General features: G+C 33.9%; 1 protein-coding gene across 4 annotated transcripts; it reads left to right on the forward strand.

The window, feature by feature from the left end:
- The first annotated feature begins 3434 nt into the window (after window positions 1-3434).
- Window positions 3435-12274, forward strand: LOC141713188 (rhodanese-like domain-containing protein 8, chloroplastic). 4 transcript variants are annotated; one of them, XM_074516480.1, is made up of 8 exons: window positions 3442-3932; window positions 6207-6260; window positions 6823-6972; window positions 7677-7836; window positions 8754-8845; window positions 9442-9545; window positions 10702-10977; window positions 11834-12274. In XM_074516480.1, exons 1-8 carry the CDS (start codon window positions 3603-3605, stop codon window positions 11988-11990), a joined length of 1323 nt encoding a protein of 440 aa, XP_074372581.1. In that variant the 5' UTR covers window positions 3442-3602; the 3' UTR covers window positions 11991-12274. The 4 variants fall into 4 exon arrangements, with proteins under 4 accessions (XP_074372582.1, XP_074372584.1, XP_074372581.1 ...); XM_074516482.1 differs by having other exon boundaries at window positions 3847-3932; window positions 6828-6972; XM_074516481.1 differs by lacking the exon at window positions 11834-12274 and having other exon boundaries at window positions 3435-3932; window positions 10691-10919.
- The last annotated feature ends 212 nt before the right edge of the window (window positions 12275-12486 follow it).

Raw genomic sequence — 12486 nt, forward strand, 5'->3', positions numbered from 1 at the left:
TCTATTAAGTACATGATATACTTGTTAATATGATTTCTCCCCACCAATGAGATACAGCACCAGAACCAAGCATAATGGAAACTACCAACTCTGTTAGAGTTCTATTTTTTCTTTCGGCTTTTCCATTCATTTATGGTGAATAAGGAGCAGTTCTCTCATGTATAATTCCATGAGAGTCATAATATTTGGTAAATAGGTTTGATTCGTACTCTGCTCCTCTGTCACTACGAAGTCTCTTGATTTTCCTATTGTACTTATTTTCAACTCTATTCGCAAATAACTTAAACATGTCAAATGCGTCACTTTTGTTTTTCATAAGATAAATAAAAGTATAATCAAAACAATCATCGATAAATGTGATAAAGTACCTCTCACCATTTCAAGTTAAAACTCCATCTAATTCCCATATATCAGAATGAATTAGATCTAATGATTCTGTTTCTTTAATCAACGCTGACTTATGGGGAGTCTTTGTGATTTTCGCTTGAGTACAATACTCACATTTATCTAAATCAGAGAGAGACAAATTGAGAATTAATCCTAGGTTGATCATATTTATTATGCTTCGTTTATTAATATAATAGAGTCTAATATGCCAAGTAGTGAAATGAGTCAACATGTAAGAGGAAATAAAAATTTTATTAACTTCAACATTCAACTTAAACATTCCATCTACGACATACCCTTTACCCACAAAAGTACCATTTTTAGTAATGGTGTACAAATCAGAACCTATAGTCTGGATAAACCCTCCCTTATTAAGTAAAGACCCAGACACCAAATTCTTCCGCATCTCTGGAGTGTGCAAGACGTCCTTCAGCAATAGGGTCTTTCCAGAGGTAAACTTGAGCTCCACATTTCCAATTCCAGTAACATTGGTGGTGTGGGAGTCTCCTAGAAGCACCTTCTTGTCCTCATCATCTGTATATGTCTTGAACATTGTACGGTCATAGCAGACATGGCGGGTGGCACCAGTGTCTGCCCACCACCCATCAGCTCCACCAACAAGATTAACCTCCTGTGATCATCGCTACACAGGCTTCCTCAATGTTGTTAACTTGCGGGGGAGCTTGGCGCTTGAGTCTGCACTTCTTCTCCATATGTCCTGACTTCCCACAGTTGAAAAGTGGAACACTCCAGCGGAATTCTTGGGTGGTTGTTGTGTTGTCTAATTCTTCTGAGGTTGGGAGTTTCCTTGCGGGTTGCGGTTGACCTTCTTGAAATTCTTCGTCTTAGGCTTCAGACCCGCATCAGAGTTCTTCCTTTGCTTGTTGTTGGACACAACCAACACATCTTCCTTCTTATCTTGCTTTCGAGCTTCCTCTTCAATCCTGAGGCGAGTGATAAGACTCTCTAAGGAGAACTCCTTAGTCTTATGTCTTAGTTAATTCTTGAAGTCCTTCCAGCTTGGTGGCAACTTGTCTATTATCACAGCTACTTGAAATTGCTCATCTAGTGGCATCCCCTCCATGATGAACTCGTGTGCGATCTTTTGCATCCCGTGTGATTGTTCCTCCACCGAATTATCATCGGTCATTTGGAACTTGAGATAGCGGCTCACCGCATATTTCTTGGCGCCAACCTCCTCAGTATCATACTTCTTTTGAAGTGTTTCCCAAATTTCTTTGGTCGACTTATCAGAATTATAGTAATCGTACAAATTATCGGATAAGCCGTTCAAAATAAAATTCTTACAAAGAAAGTCATTTTCTACCCATAAATCTATCTCCTTAGCAATTTCAGTATTAGCGGGTGTCACAGTTTCAGAAGATTCACTACTAGCGCGGGGGGGGGGGGCAGGCATACCAGGTTTTGGGGTCGATAAAACAAAAGCTACTTTACGCATGGTAAGGAAAAATAACATTTTTTGTTTTCAACGCTTAAAGTGCACACCCTCAAAACGGAAAGGTTTATTAATATCAAAAGCTACATTACCAGAAACATCTACAATAAACATGGCAAACAGATTCTTAATAATCGCAAAATTCCAAAACGTCTTAAAATTGTTGTAAAAAATATTTAAAAAATAAAAAATAAATTTTCGAAAGAAATTATTTTACGATTATTAAAATCTGAAAAAAATAGTATGAATATCCCGGATTTTTCTGGGATGAGTCACGGATCGCACTTTCTTTAAGACATTTCACGGCTATGTCCAAAATAATGCTAGACAATCACTTTTGCCCTGTTGTCCCAGGATAAAACAACCCAAAAAATATTCGTTAACGATAATTACTTGCACCTACAAATTATCGGTTAATCCACACCCAAAAGAAACAAATATACTGCTCGAGATTGTTGTCTTCGGTTTAAGTAAACCCGACTCTTTATATAGATAGTAATGCTGGCTACGGATAATATAACATGTAAGTGTACAAGAGATGGTAAATTCACCAAATATATATACTAAAAAGAGTGTATGTAAGAGATTTGTATGAGCATATGAAAGAGAAAAGATGTGAATATTTGTTTATTTGTTTTTTTGGTGTATCAAACTTGTATGCAACAAACTCAAACTCCTTATATAGGCTAAAGATGAGCCATAATATTGAATAAAAGGCACAAGACAAGGCACCCACCATGCTTGCTAAACAAATTAATGCATCAGTTACAAAATGAACCTGGACTCCAAATCAATCAAATTCAAAATTCCCACCATGCTTGCTAAACAAATTAATGCACAAGTTATAAAATGAACCTGGACACCAAATCAATCAAATTTCAAAATATAATTATTTTGATTTCATTTACTCATACGTTACACAATCTCAAAAAATAAAATATTTGATATATTTATAAAAATATATTTTTTTAGAAAATATTCACAATATCCAACACAAATTACTTAAGAATTTTGTACCTCTTTGTACATTAAGAAAAATGTAACAATTTAGAATAATGAAGCACCAACCGAACTTAAGGATGGGATAAATTGACGGAGAACTTTATGAATAATAGGGTGGAGTGGATCAACTAAGTTAAGAAGGATAACTTGTTTGAAATATTATGATGAGCATATGAATCATGGCAGCAGATGAGACCCAAAACAGTGATTAAGTATTAGAATTAATATCATTTAATTTTTGTTGCTTAATATTCTGTAGCAGTTTCGGTCCTCGTTTTCATGTCTTTAATGTGTAGAATTTTCCATTTACAGACAATGCTTTTGCCGGCTCTACCATGTTATATGACATGTTTTTTTGTGGCATGTATTCTCTGGATGGAACATATTTTATATATTTAAAGTGAAAGTAACAATGTTTTAAATTGTAGTATATTATATAAGGGACATTTTAGTACAAATATTAATATTGATGAATCAATTATATATATAGGATTAAGTTCTATGTAGACCATTAATTAACTATAGTACATATTTATAATTGTTAAATAAAAAGGAATATATTCACAAACTACCTCATTCTTTGGGGACATATTATACAAATTGCCTTGATGAATTAAGTGGGGCTCGATTATTAGTGAGTTGGAGCAGATGCCTGACGGGTTAACTCATTTCCCCGATGTTTGGGTCGGATCGGGTAATGTAGGTAAAAATGAGGAGTATATATTGAGTTGCAGATAACGAGTAAAAGAAAAGAGCGATGAACATGGCAACCAGTTCATCAACACTCTCATTATCACTCACTCCATACAACTACACAACTTTATCTACACTTCCTAAATATCCCACAAACACGCCCTTTCTTTTTCTTGCTCCGAGTCAACTCAGTAGAAATACCTCATGTTCTTGGAAATGTAGAAAAAATGACAACTTCAAGATATTATCATGTTTTAAAAATAAAGGGGCTTTGCAGATTGTATCTACAAACACAATCTATGAAGATGATGAGTTTGTGGTGGTTAATTTTTACAGCTTTGTGTTTATAAAAGACCCTCAACTTGAAGTTTCTAAGCACCTCTCTTTCTTGCAGGTTCTTTTATTTATTTTTGTCGTGCTTTTTTTAGTTTCATTGTATCATTCTTTTATGGTTTAATTATAACTTAACCCTTAAAATATAACACTATACATAAATTCTTGAAGAAACAAATTGTATATTTTAACGTTTCAACTATGAGATTTGTACACTTTAAGCATTTTTTTATATTTTTTACCGAAATCACTCCCGAGGGTTATAATGTTCATAATTGTATACTTCAAGGGCAATTGTTGGTGAATCATTATTTTGTCCTTTTTTGTTTATCAAAAAATAATATTTTTTTTTAAAAAATGAATTGTATATTAAAAAGCAATAAATGTCCATAAATTAATTGTTATTATAAGGATCTATTTAGTAATAAATTTTTATTTGAAGTACTACCTTCATTAACTTTATTTATAATTTTTTGATACTTTCAAAATTCTTTCAATCTACTTAATTTTTACTTAAATTATATATTACATACTATTATATATTAATTAAATATTTATATTTTTTATTGTTAAGATATAAAGAGCTTCAAATCCAATCAACTAATTTTATTATATTTTGATAAAATTATTAAAGGATTAAAGTGTACAAAAGAAATAGTTAAGGGACAAAAATATACAAAACTCGTAGTTAAGGGGCAAAATATTGGGTGAAAAACCAAAATAACCATTTTTAAATAATAATCGCCCAAAATACCCACCAGAATTTTAAGTTGTCCAAAATACCCACCATATACTCCATTTTCAGTGGAGTATCCGGCGGTGGATACTCCAGTGACATGGGAGTATCTGATACTCCTTTGTCAGTGGAGTATCCACCCATATACTCCTTTGTCAGTGGAGTATCCACCCATATACTCCTTTGTCAGTGGAGTATCATCTAAAATTTTAAAATTTTAATTTTGTTTTTTAAAAATATTTTATTAAAAAAATTAAAAGTGATACTCCACTGGGAAAGGAGTATCAATACTGATACTCCACTGGTAAAGGAGTATCCGGACTGATACTCCACTGACAGAGGAGTATCTGCCATGATACTCTACTGACAAAGGAGTATCATCCTGATACTCCATTGAAATTGGCGTATTATCCTGATACTCCAGTGTCAGTGGAGTATCTAGTGGGTATTTTGGGCACCTTTTTCCAGAATGGGTATTTTGGGCAAAAGGACATCTAAAAAGAGGTATTTTGGTCATTTTTTCCAAAATATTCAATTGTGAGGGTAATATTGGATAATATTTTAACAAAAGGGTTGAAGGGTACAAAACTTATAGTTAAGAGGTTAAAGTATACAACTTTTTTTTAAGGGTTCATGTGTACAATTTGTTATACTTTAAGGATAAGATTATAATTAAGCCTTCTTTTATTTGTGTAGTAAATAAAAATATTTTATTTTATTTTGTTCCGGGAAAAATAACTAAGATGGCGAATAAATGAGAAGGTAAGTGCCATAGATTGCACATTCGAAAAACTTGGGTAATTTTACCATTAGAGAAATTTAGAAAAAAAAACATGTGGATGTGGCTGAAATGCAAGTAAAATATTGTGATAAGTGTGACACGTTCAAGGATTCGTCACTTGTGTGAGAGGGTGAGACCGCTAAGAGAGTGAGAGGGTGATACCGCTATGAGACCTTTGGATCAAAATGCCATTGTGGGCAACTCAATTTCAAATTGTGCTATCTAGGGCCAACTACATAGTTCTAGCCTGCTAGGGTCTCAACATGTTCCTTGATAATTAAATAAAGATAGGTATTGTGTTGAAAATTATCAGGTGCTCGCTATTTATTGATTGCATTTGTCACTTAAGTATTGATATACAATTTATTAGGAACTTTAGGGAATATCACCACTCAACAAGAAATATAATACACAGTCTTCCTTTTAGAAACTGTACGAGAAATGAAAACGTATAAGATAGTCTGCTACTAGGCAAGAAGCTCTCTGCAGTGCGATGCACAACACGTTTTGCTTGACCATGAGTTTCTTTTTAGCCGCAGAGTTGTTGGATTATATTTAAAGAAAAGGACTCTTTATAATACTTGAGGATAAATGAAACTATTTACAGATTTGACAATATGGAATTGTGGATGACCACGTGGAATATTTACTTGCAACATGGTTGATATTGATTAAGGAGAAAATAAGAAGAGGATCATTATTTGAGGCATAAGTAGTATGCTATATATTTTATGACATTGAGATGATTTGAGAGGGTAATGTGCTGCGTCTCTAGTCATCATTTTCATACTATTTTAACATTTCTTCCTGAATTTTAGGGTCGTGATATACATGGTCGCATATATTTGAATGAGCAGGGAATCAATGCCCAGGTATGCTTTTTATCTTTGCATGGACGAGTTATATGTTAGAACTTCTATCACTGCTTCCAACTTCACATATTTGATTGCAAGTCAACCAGTATATCCAAATAATTGTTTATGCACTTGTGAAAAGGAGTTTGGTTACTTTCTACTTCCAAGATTCATCCCGTAACAGGCCAAATATATTGGTCATTTTTATAAATTTATTGGATGAAGAATTTTGGGAATTTGATGATGCGTAGACCAATTCATCAGATCGAAAGTTTTGAAGCCTCATGCCATTGTGCAAAACCTTAAAATGATCTGTTAATTTTAGAAGTATCATGTGTGATAGTATTGAGAATATGTGATGTCTGATGGTACTGAGAATTTGCGGAACAACTTGAAAACAGAGTCGTGTCTTAATTCTTCACCCTCTCAAACAAAAATACCAAACGCTGGATCCCTATACGGTGAACTTAATTCCTAACTTAGTAGGCATGAGTACCCTGGGAAATACAAGTGCAAAGTTCCTACATCATTGTGCTTGGTGTTTTTTCCTGTCCTTTCTGATGTGTATTATTTTGTACAGTACAGTGGGCCGTATAAAGATGCTGTTTCATATGTTTCATGGCTAAAAGACGATGAAAGATTCTCTCATATACTGGTTCAAATTTCTCATTCTTTTAGTGGGCATGCATTCCCAAGATTAAAGCTACGGTACAAACCTTCACTTGTGCAGGTATGCTAATAAGGCATTTATCGCTTATCAGTTGAAAGTTTTTATCTATAAATATGTCAGTGTCATCTACCGTTACATATTTGCTCTCCTCAGAAAGTGTTAACGATTTTAACTTGTTCTCTGCAAGTATTGGTAATAACCCCAATTATTAGTAAGGTCAGGTTCACATTACGTACGTCTATGCTCACTTTTCATATAAAAAAACACGCTGAAAACACCATATGTTCTACATGAGATGGACACATTATGTAGTTTTACTGAACTGAGAAAGAATGAAATTTGAGGTTTCCGAAGAGTTCAAATGGCACAAAGTTGCAAGTGTAGGCTGACTAAATGATACTGAGGTGCACACGCAACACACACACACACAGAGTGTGAGAGAGTGAGAGAGAGGGAGAGAGGAGAGGGAGGGAGGGAGAGGAGAGGGGGAGAGGGAGGGAGGGAGAAAGAGAGAGAGAGAGAGGGAGGGAGGGAGGGAGGGAGAGAGAGAGAGAGAGAGAGAGAGAGAGAGAGAGATGTGCTACTTTAAACTTTTGGCAAATCATATTCCTTTGGTTCCATTTTCTTTTTCATTTTATAATGGCAATAGTACCTCACTTTATAAATATTTTCAAGTAATAAACCATTTGCATGCTTCTTTTCCTCCTAGATAGAATAATTAATTCAGCCCATACAAGTGAAGGTGAATTTTATTCTGGATGCAGTTGGAAGGAGGAATTTCGCATCTTCCTTTGCTTGATTTGTCAATGAGAGCAAAACCTTTAACTCCAAGCCAGTGGAGGAGTAAACTGGAAAAAGTAAATAAGGATTACCAAGGAAATGTGAATCTCAATACAACTTGTATCCTATTGGATGTGAGAAATGGTACCTTTTTGTAATACGTAGTTATTTGATTAATTTCGAATGTTCAAAGGAAGTCATGATTATCTTGTTGAATCTAATGTTAACTTCAAATGGTGAGCAAGACATTAAGTCTTCTCCGGATATTCACAGCTTATTTGGGAAATACATAAACAATGTGCTATATACTAGTTATCTGTTTACACATGAAAATCTTCTTGACACTTGCCCTGGGTAACCTTTTATCTTACTCATGTCTACTGCTTCTGTACTGGGAAAACTAAAGGAATGTCTAGAATATGTCTGATATAAGGCATGTAAAGGATTGTGAAGTTTACAACTACATCTGGAACAGCGCATTTGGATCTGAAATTTAGGTATTTAGGATGTTTGATAACTAGTAAGAGAGGGTGGTTCTTCGTAATGTCCTGATATCATGTCATAAATTTAAAAAAGTACCCAAAACATGGACAGCATGTCACTTTTCCATTTATTATCTCCGTCATTACATCACTATCTATATATAGATCTGTCTGTACCTGAGAAAATTCAAGTAGTAATTCTTTACTCAAACCAACTTCCATCACATGTACCTAATATTTCAGTTACCTTCTAGATAACTAGTAGATATGCAATGTCATTACTCAGTTCGACTGTAAGTTTTAATTTCATAAATTCTACTACTTCAGGTGCAGCTTGAGCATTGGAATCTTAGGGCTATTTAGTTAGTATGGCGTAACAAAAAAATTGGAGTACTTGACTTGCTCCAGTATCGATGCCTTGTTCATGTAATCTGCATCATTGTTACGCCCTACTTGTGTGTTAATATATGCATAAGAGCTAATATACTTGTGTTGTGCGCTATGTAGTTCTAGGGCGAATTGATTTTCCAGTATGTCATTAAGTTATGCAATTTAATTTCTTTAAATTTATGTAAGCAGGTTATGAATGGGATGTTGGCCACTTCCATGGTGCAGAGCGACCTGATGTGGACTGTTTTAGGAGTACATCTTATGGACAATCGGAATCAGAGGTATAATCAAATCTTCAATATTAGCAACAGATTTGTAGGGGTGCTCTAGTTGACGAAACTTTAGGATAAGTGAGACTAAACACATCTGATATTGTTTTTGAAACACTTGTGAAGAGTTCACTGAACAGAAACCAGCTGACAGTTGTCATATGTAAATAGAGTTTTGCTTATTTCAATAAAATTTGGATAAGTATTAGATATCTTACAAATCCGAAAAAATTAATTGTATGTAAATAGAGTCTTGCTTAGTTCAATAAAACTTGGAGTAGTAGAGATCTTACAAATCCGAAAAAAGTAATTGTTCAGCGGTAACTATTTTATTTAACGTGTCTCTCCATGTGTGTAAACTAGGCTTTTTATGAATTAAAATTAAGACCATGCTCTCTCTCTCTCTCTCTATTTCTCTCTCTCTCTCTCTCTCACGCACACACACACACTTGCACGCCAAAGAAGGAAAGCACAGGATAACCGAAGGAACTGGACTTTGGTTTTTACCTATTCTTTGTTTTAGATAGAAGAACAATGACTATTTAGGATTCTTCCAGTCCCTTGTCTTCTACAGTAATGAATAACTATGAACATCTTTTCTCATCCAGGATATTGATTCAGATCCTTTAGCTCGCATTGACAAGGAAAATACAGATATCTTAATGTACTGTACAGGAGGTATCCGCTGTGATGTATATTCTGCTATCCTTAGGTAAATCCTAAATATTTTTGTTTGTTTTCGTTTTTTGAAGAAACATACACTTAGGGCCTGTTTACTTCAACTGTTTTTCAGAAAAAATTTCTAAGAAAATTGAAAAAACTAAAAACATGTTCAAATGCAAATTTTTCAAAACAAAAAACTGGAAAAATAGAAAACACGGTTTTCCAGTGTTTTCCAAATTATAACTACAAATATGAAAAGTGTAGAAAACAATATTTTGATGTTTTCTAAACCTAAAATGGTGAAAACTCGGCTGCTAGTTAAACATTTAGCCCACTTCGATCCCTGCCAGACACAAACATTTTTATATTTTTATCGTTTTTAACTTTATATGGTTAATTAACAATTTTGTAGGTTTACTTTGAAAGTTAATAAAAAAAATAGCAGAGTAAACAACCATTATACTACTAACGTATGTACCTTATAAATTTTCAACACTATAATATCATATTTTTAAATTAAAAAGTATAATACATATTTGTAATAAAAAAATTCAAAATAGTTTCATTTAACTATTATTTTGTTAGTGTGATTAAAATAACAATTATATTTTTTTTAATATTAATATTTACATTATAAGGGAGAACTTAATAATATAAGAACTAGCAACTTATATGTTAGATGAATAAAGAAGAGACTCCTGACTAGAACTTAGTTATGAATTATTTCGTAGAAAATTCTTCAAAAAGTTTGCATTTGGAACACATTTTCTCAGTTTTCAATTGTTTTCTTAGAAATGAAAATTTTAGAAAAACAGAAAATAGAAAAAAGGAAAAAATTTCCACAAGTAAACAGCCCCTTAGAGTTCCATGGGAAAGAAAATAAGAAAACAGAACACCTAGAAGCACTCAACTTTGCTGATATTACAAAAAGTATGTACTTGGTTAACTTTTTAACATAGCCAACTTATGATACGGAAAATGAGATTAGAACTTTAGTTTGTATTTCATTTTCCTTGTTTTAAATGTTTTCCTGCATCAACCAATCATTTACAGTCCCATTTGAGTGTTGAACTAGGATTTCTAGGACAAATTTCTTCTAATTCGTGCTTGTTCTTATGATGCAATGAATCATATCGTGCAGTTTTTGAGCACTTCTGTTATTACAGCATCTATATTATATAACTAGCTTCTCAGTAACCTGACAGACAGAGGGGCTTCAAAAATCTGTACACTCTCAAGGGAGGTATTTCTCATTATCTTTGGAGTGAAGGACCGGTAGATTGGGTTGGAAATTTATTTGTATTCGATGCACGTCTTTCTCTACCACCCTCCTCCTATAAGGCCGAAGTCGAACCCGAAGAATTCATTAAACTGGAAGTATCCGAAAGTAGTTCATTTGCTAAATGCCACGTTTGTAGCACACAACTCTCTGCACTGAGGCACCGGAATTGTGCAAATCTTGACTGCAACTTGCTTTTTCTGTAAGTTTTCTAATTATGGCTGGAAGTCCTATATACAACTAAGAAACCTGGTAGAGGTGACACCTAGAATTCCTGTGAAAAAGTTATAAGGTAAAATAAAATTGGTAATCCATCTCTAGACCCATTTGCACATGTAATTTTGGCTTGTGTTTAAGACCCACTTTATAAAAGTCCCATGCTATATAATGAAACAAAAAGAAGCCCATGATATCAAGAGCTCTGAAAGGCAAGTAGCGAACGATGTCCTTCAGGACCTAGCAAATTGTAATCATGAAAAAGATTGCTTCATTCATAATTCTGTGATCATAATCGCGACATTTGTAAGTAATATTTGACTCTACTAAAAAGTTCTTGATACAAGGTACCCATATTTGAGTTAATGTCGATCAAGTAGCAGGAAGTTTTTCTGTACCTCTCTTTTATGCCAAGGCAGCTGAAAGAAAGTTTCCTTGGAGGTTAAACTGCGATAAAAAGGAACCTCATTACACAAATATTAGACTTGAATTTTTTTTGTTAATATTGTTTCAAGTTCTATTCAGATCTCAGGTTGAGGTGAAGATTTTGATTTGTTGATCGATTTACTAAAAGCTAAAAGAAACTCCGCATCGTGTCATAATTGAAACTGCAATAGACAACCTTGACCAGAAATTAATTGCTCGAGTCTTGTACATTATTCTCTGCAATATTTATATCCAAGATCTTATAGATATTGTGGTTGTGTAGGACCATTTCAATGTAGGGGCCAGTCTACACCATTGATCTCAATACGAAAATGTTGCTTGCTATGCTTTTTGTATTGTAGGAATCTGTGAATGCAACGTTGTTACTATATCTGTTAACGCTTAGGCCTTTACAGATGCTGTGCAGGCTGCACAAGTCCCTTAAAAGGATGCTGCTGTCTTGAATGCACATCTGCTCCTCGGCTTAGACCGGTGCTCATTGGACAGCAAAGATACAAGAAATGGCATCATTATCGAGACATTGAGATGCAAAATTCACGACTTTTAACATAATTATTGAAATTGACCCAGTTTTGGGGTGTCTTCTTGTCTGGTTTGCCATTTACATGGCCTTCTTTAAGCAGAAAATTCCATAATTCAGTAAGCAAATGGTTTAGTTTTTTTTTTTTTTTGAATACCATCTAACGGTAAGGTTGCAATGTTTGACTCTCATTTATATAACAAAACTTGGAGATTGTTGACTAAGAATGCAATTTTTATGGTCCATACGCCCCCAGTAATCTATGTTGAATGTGTTTTGATGAGATTACTGTGTAATAAGTTCGGAAGTGAATATATTGATGCACATTATTATTGTCTTCAAAGATGCTTCTTCTTACCCCCAGGAAATCAAGGTTCCTAAGTATAAAAATGCTTCTTACCCGGGTCCAAATATAAATTATCTTTCTACTGTGCCTTCACAAGCAACTGAATAATTATCTTGCCATCTTTTTTTTTGTCAGGATTATAACTTGTTATCTTAATGCATAAAATAATAATAATAATAATA

This window comes from Apium graveolens, chromosome 3 (genome assembly GCF_009905375.1).
Source record: "Apium graveolens cultivar Ventura chromosome 3, ASM990537v1, whole genome shotgun sequence".
NCBI lineage: Eukaryota > Viridiplantae > Streptophyta > Magnoliopsida > Apiales > Apiaceae > Apium > Apium graveolens.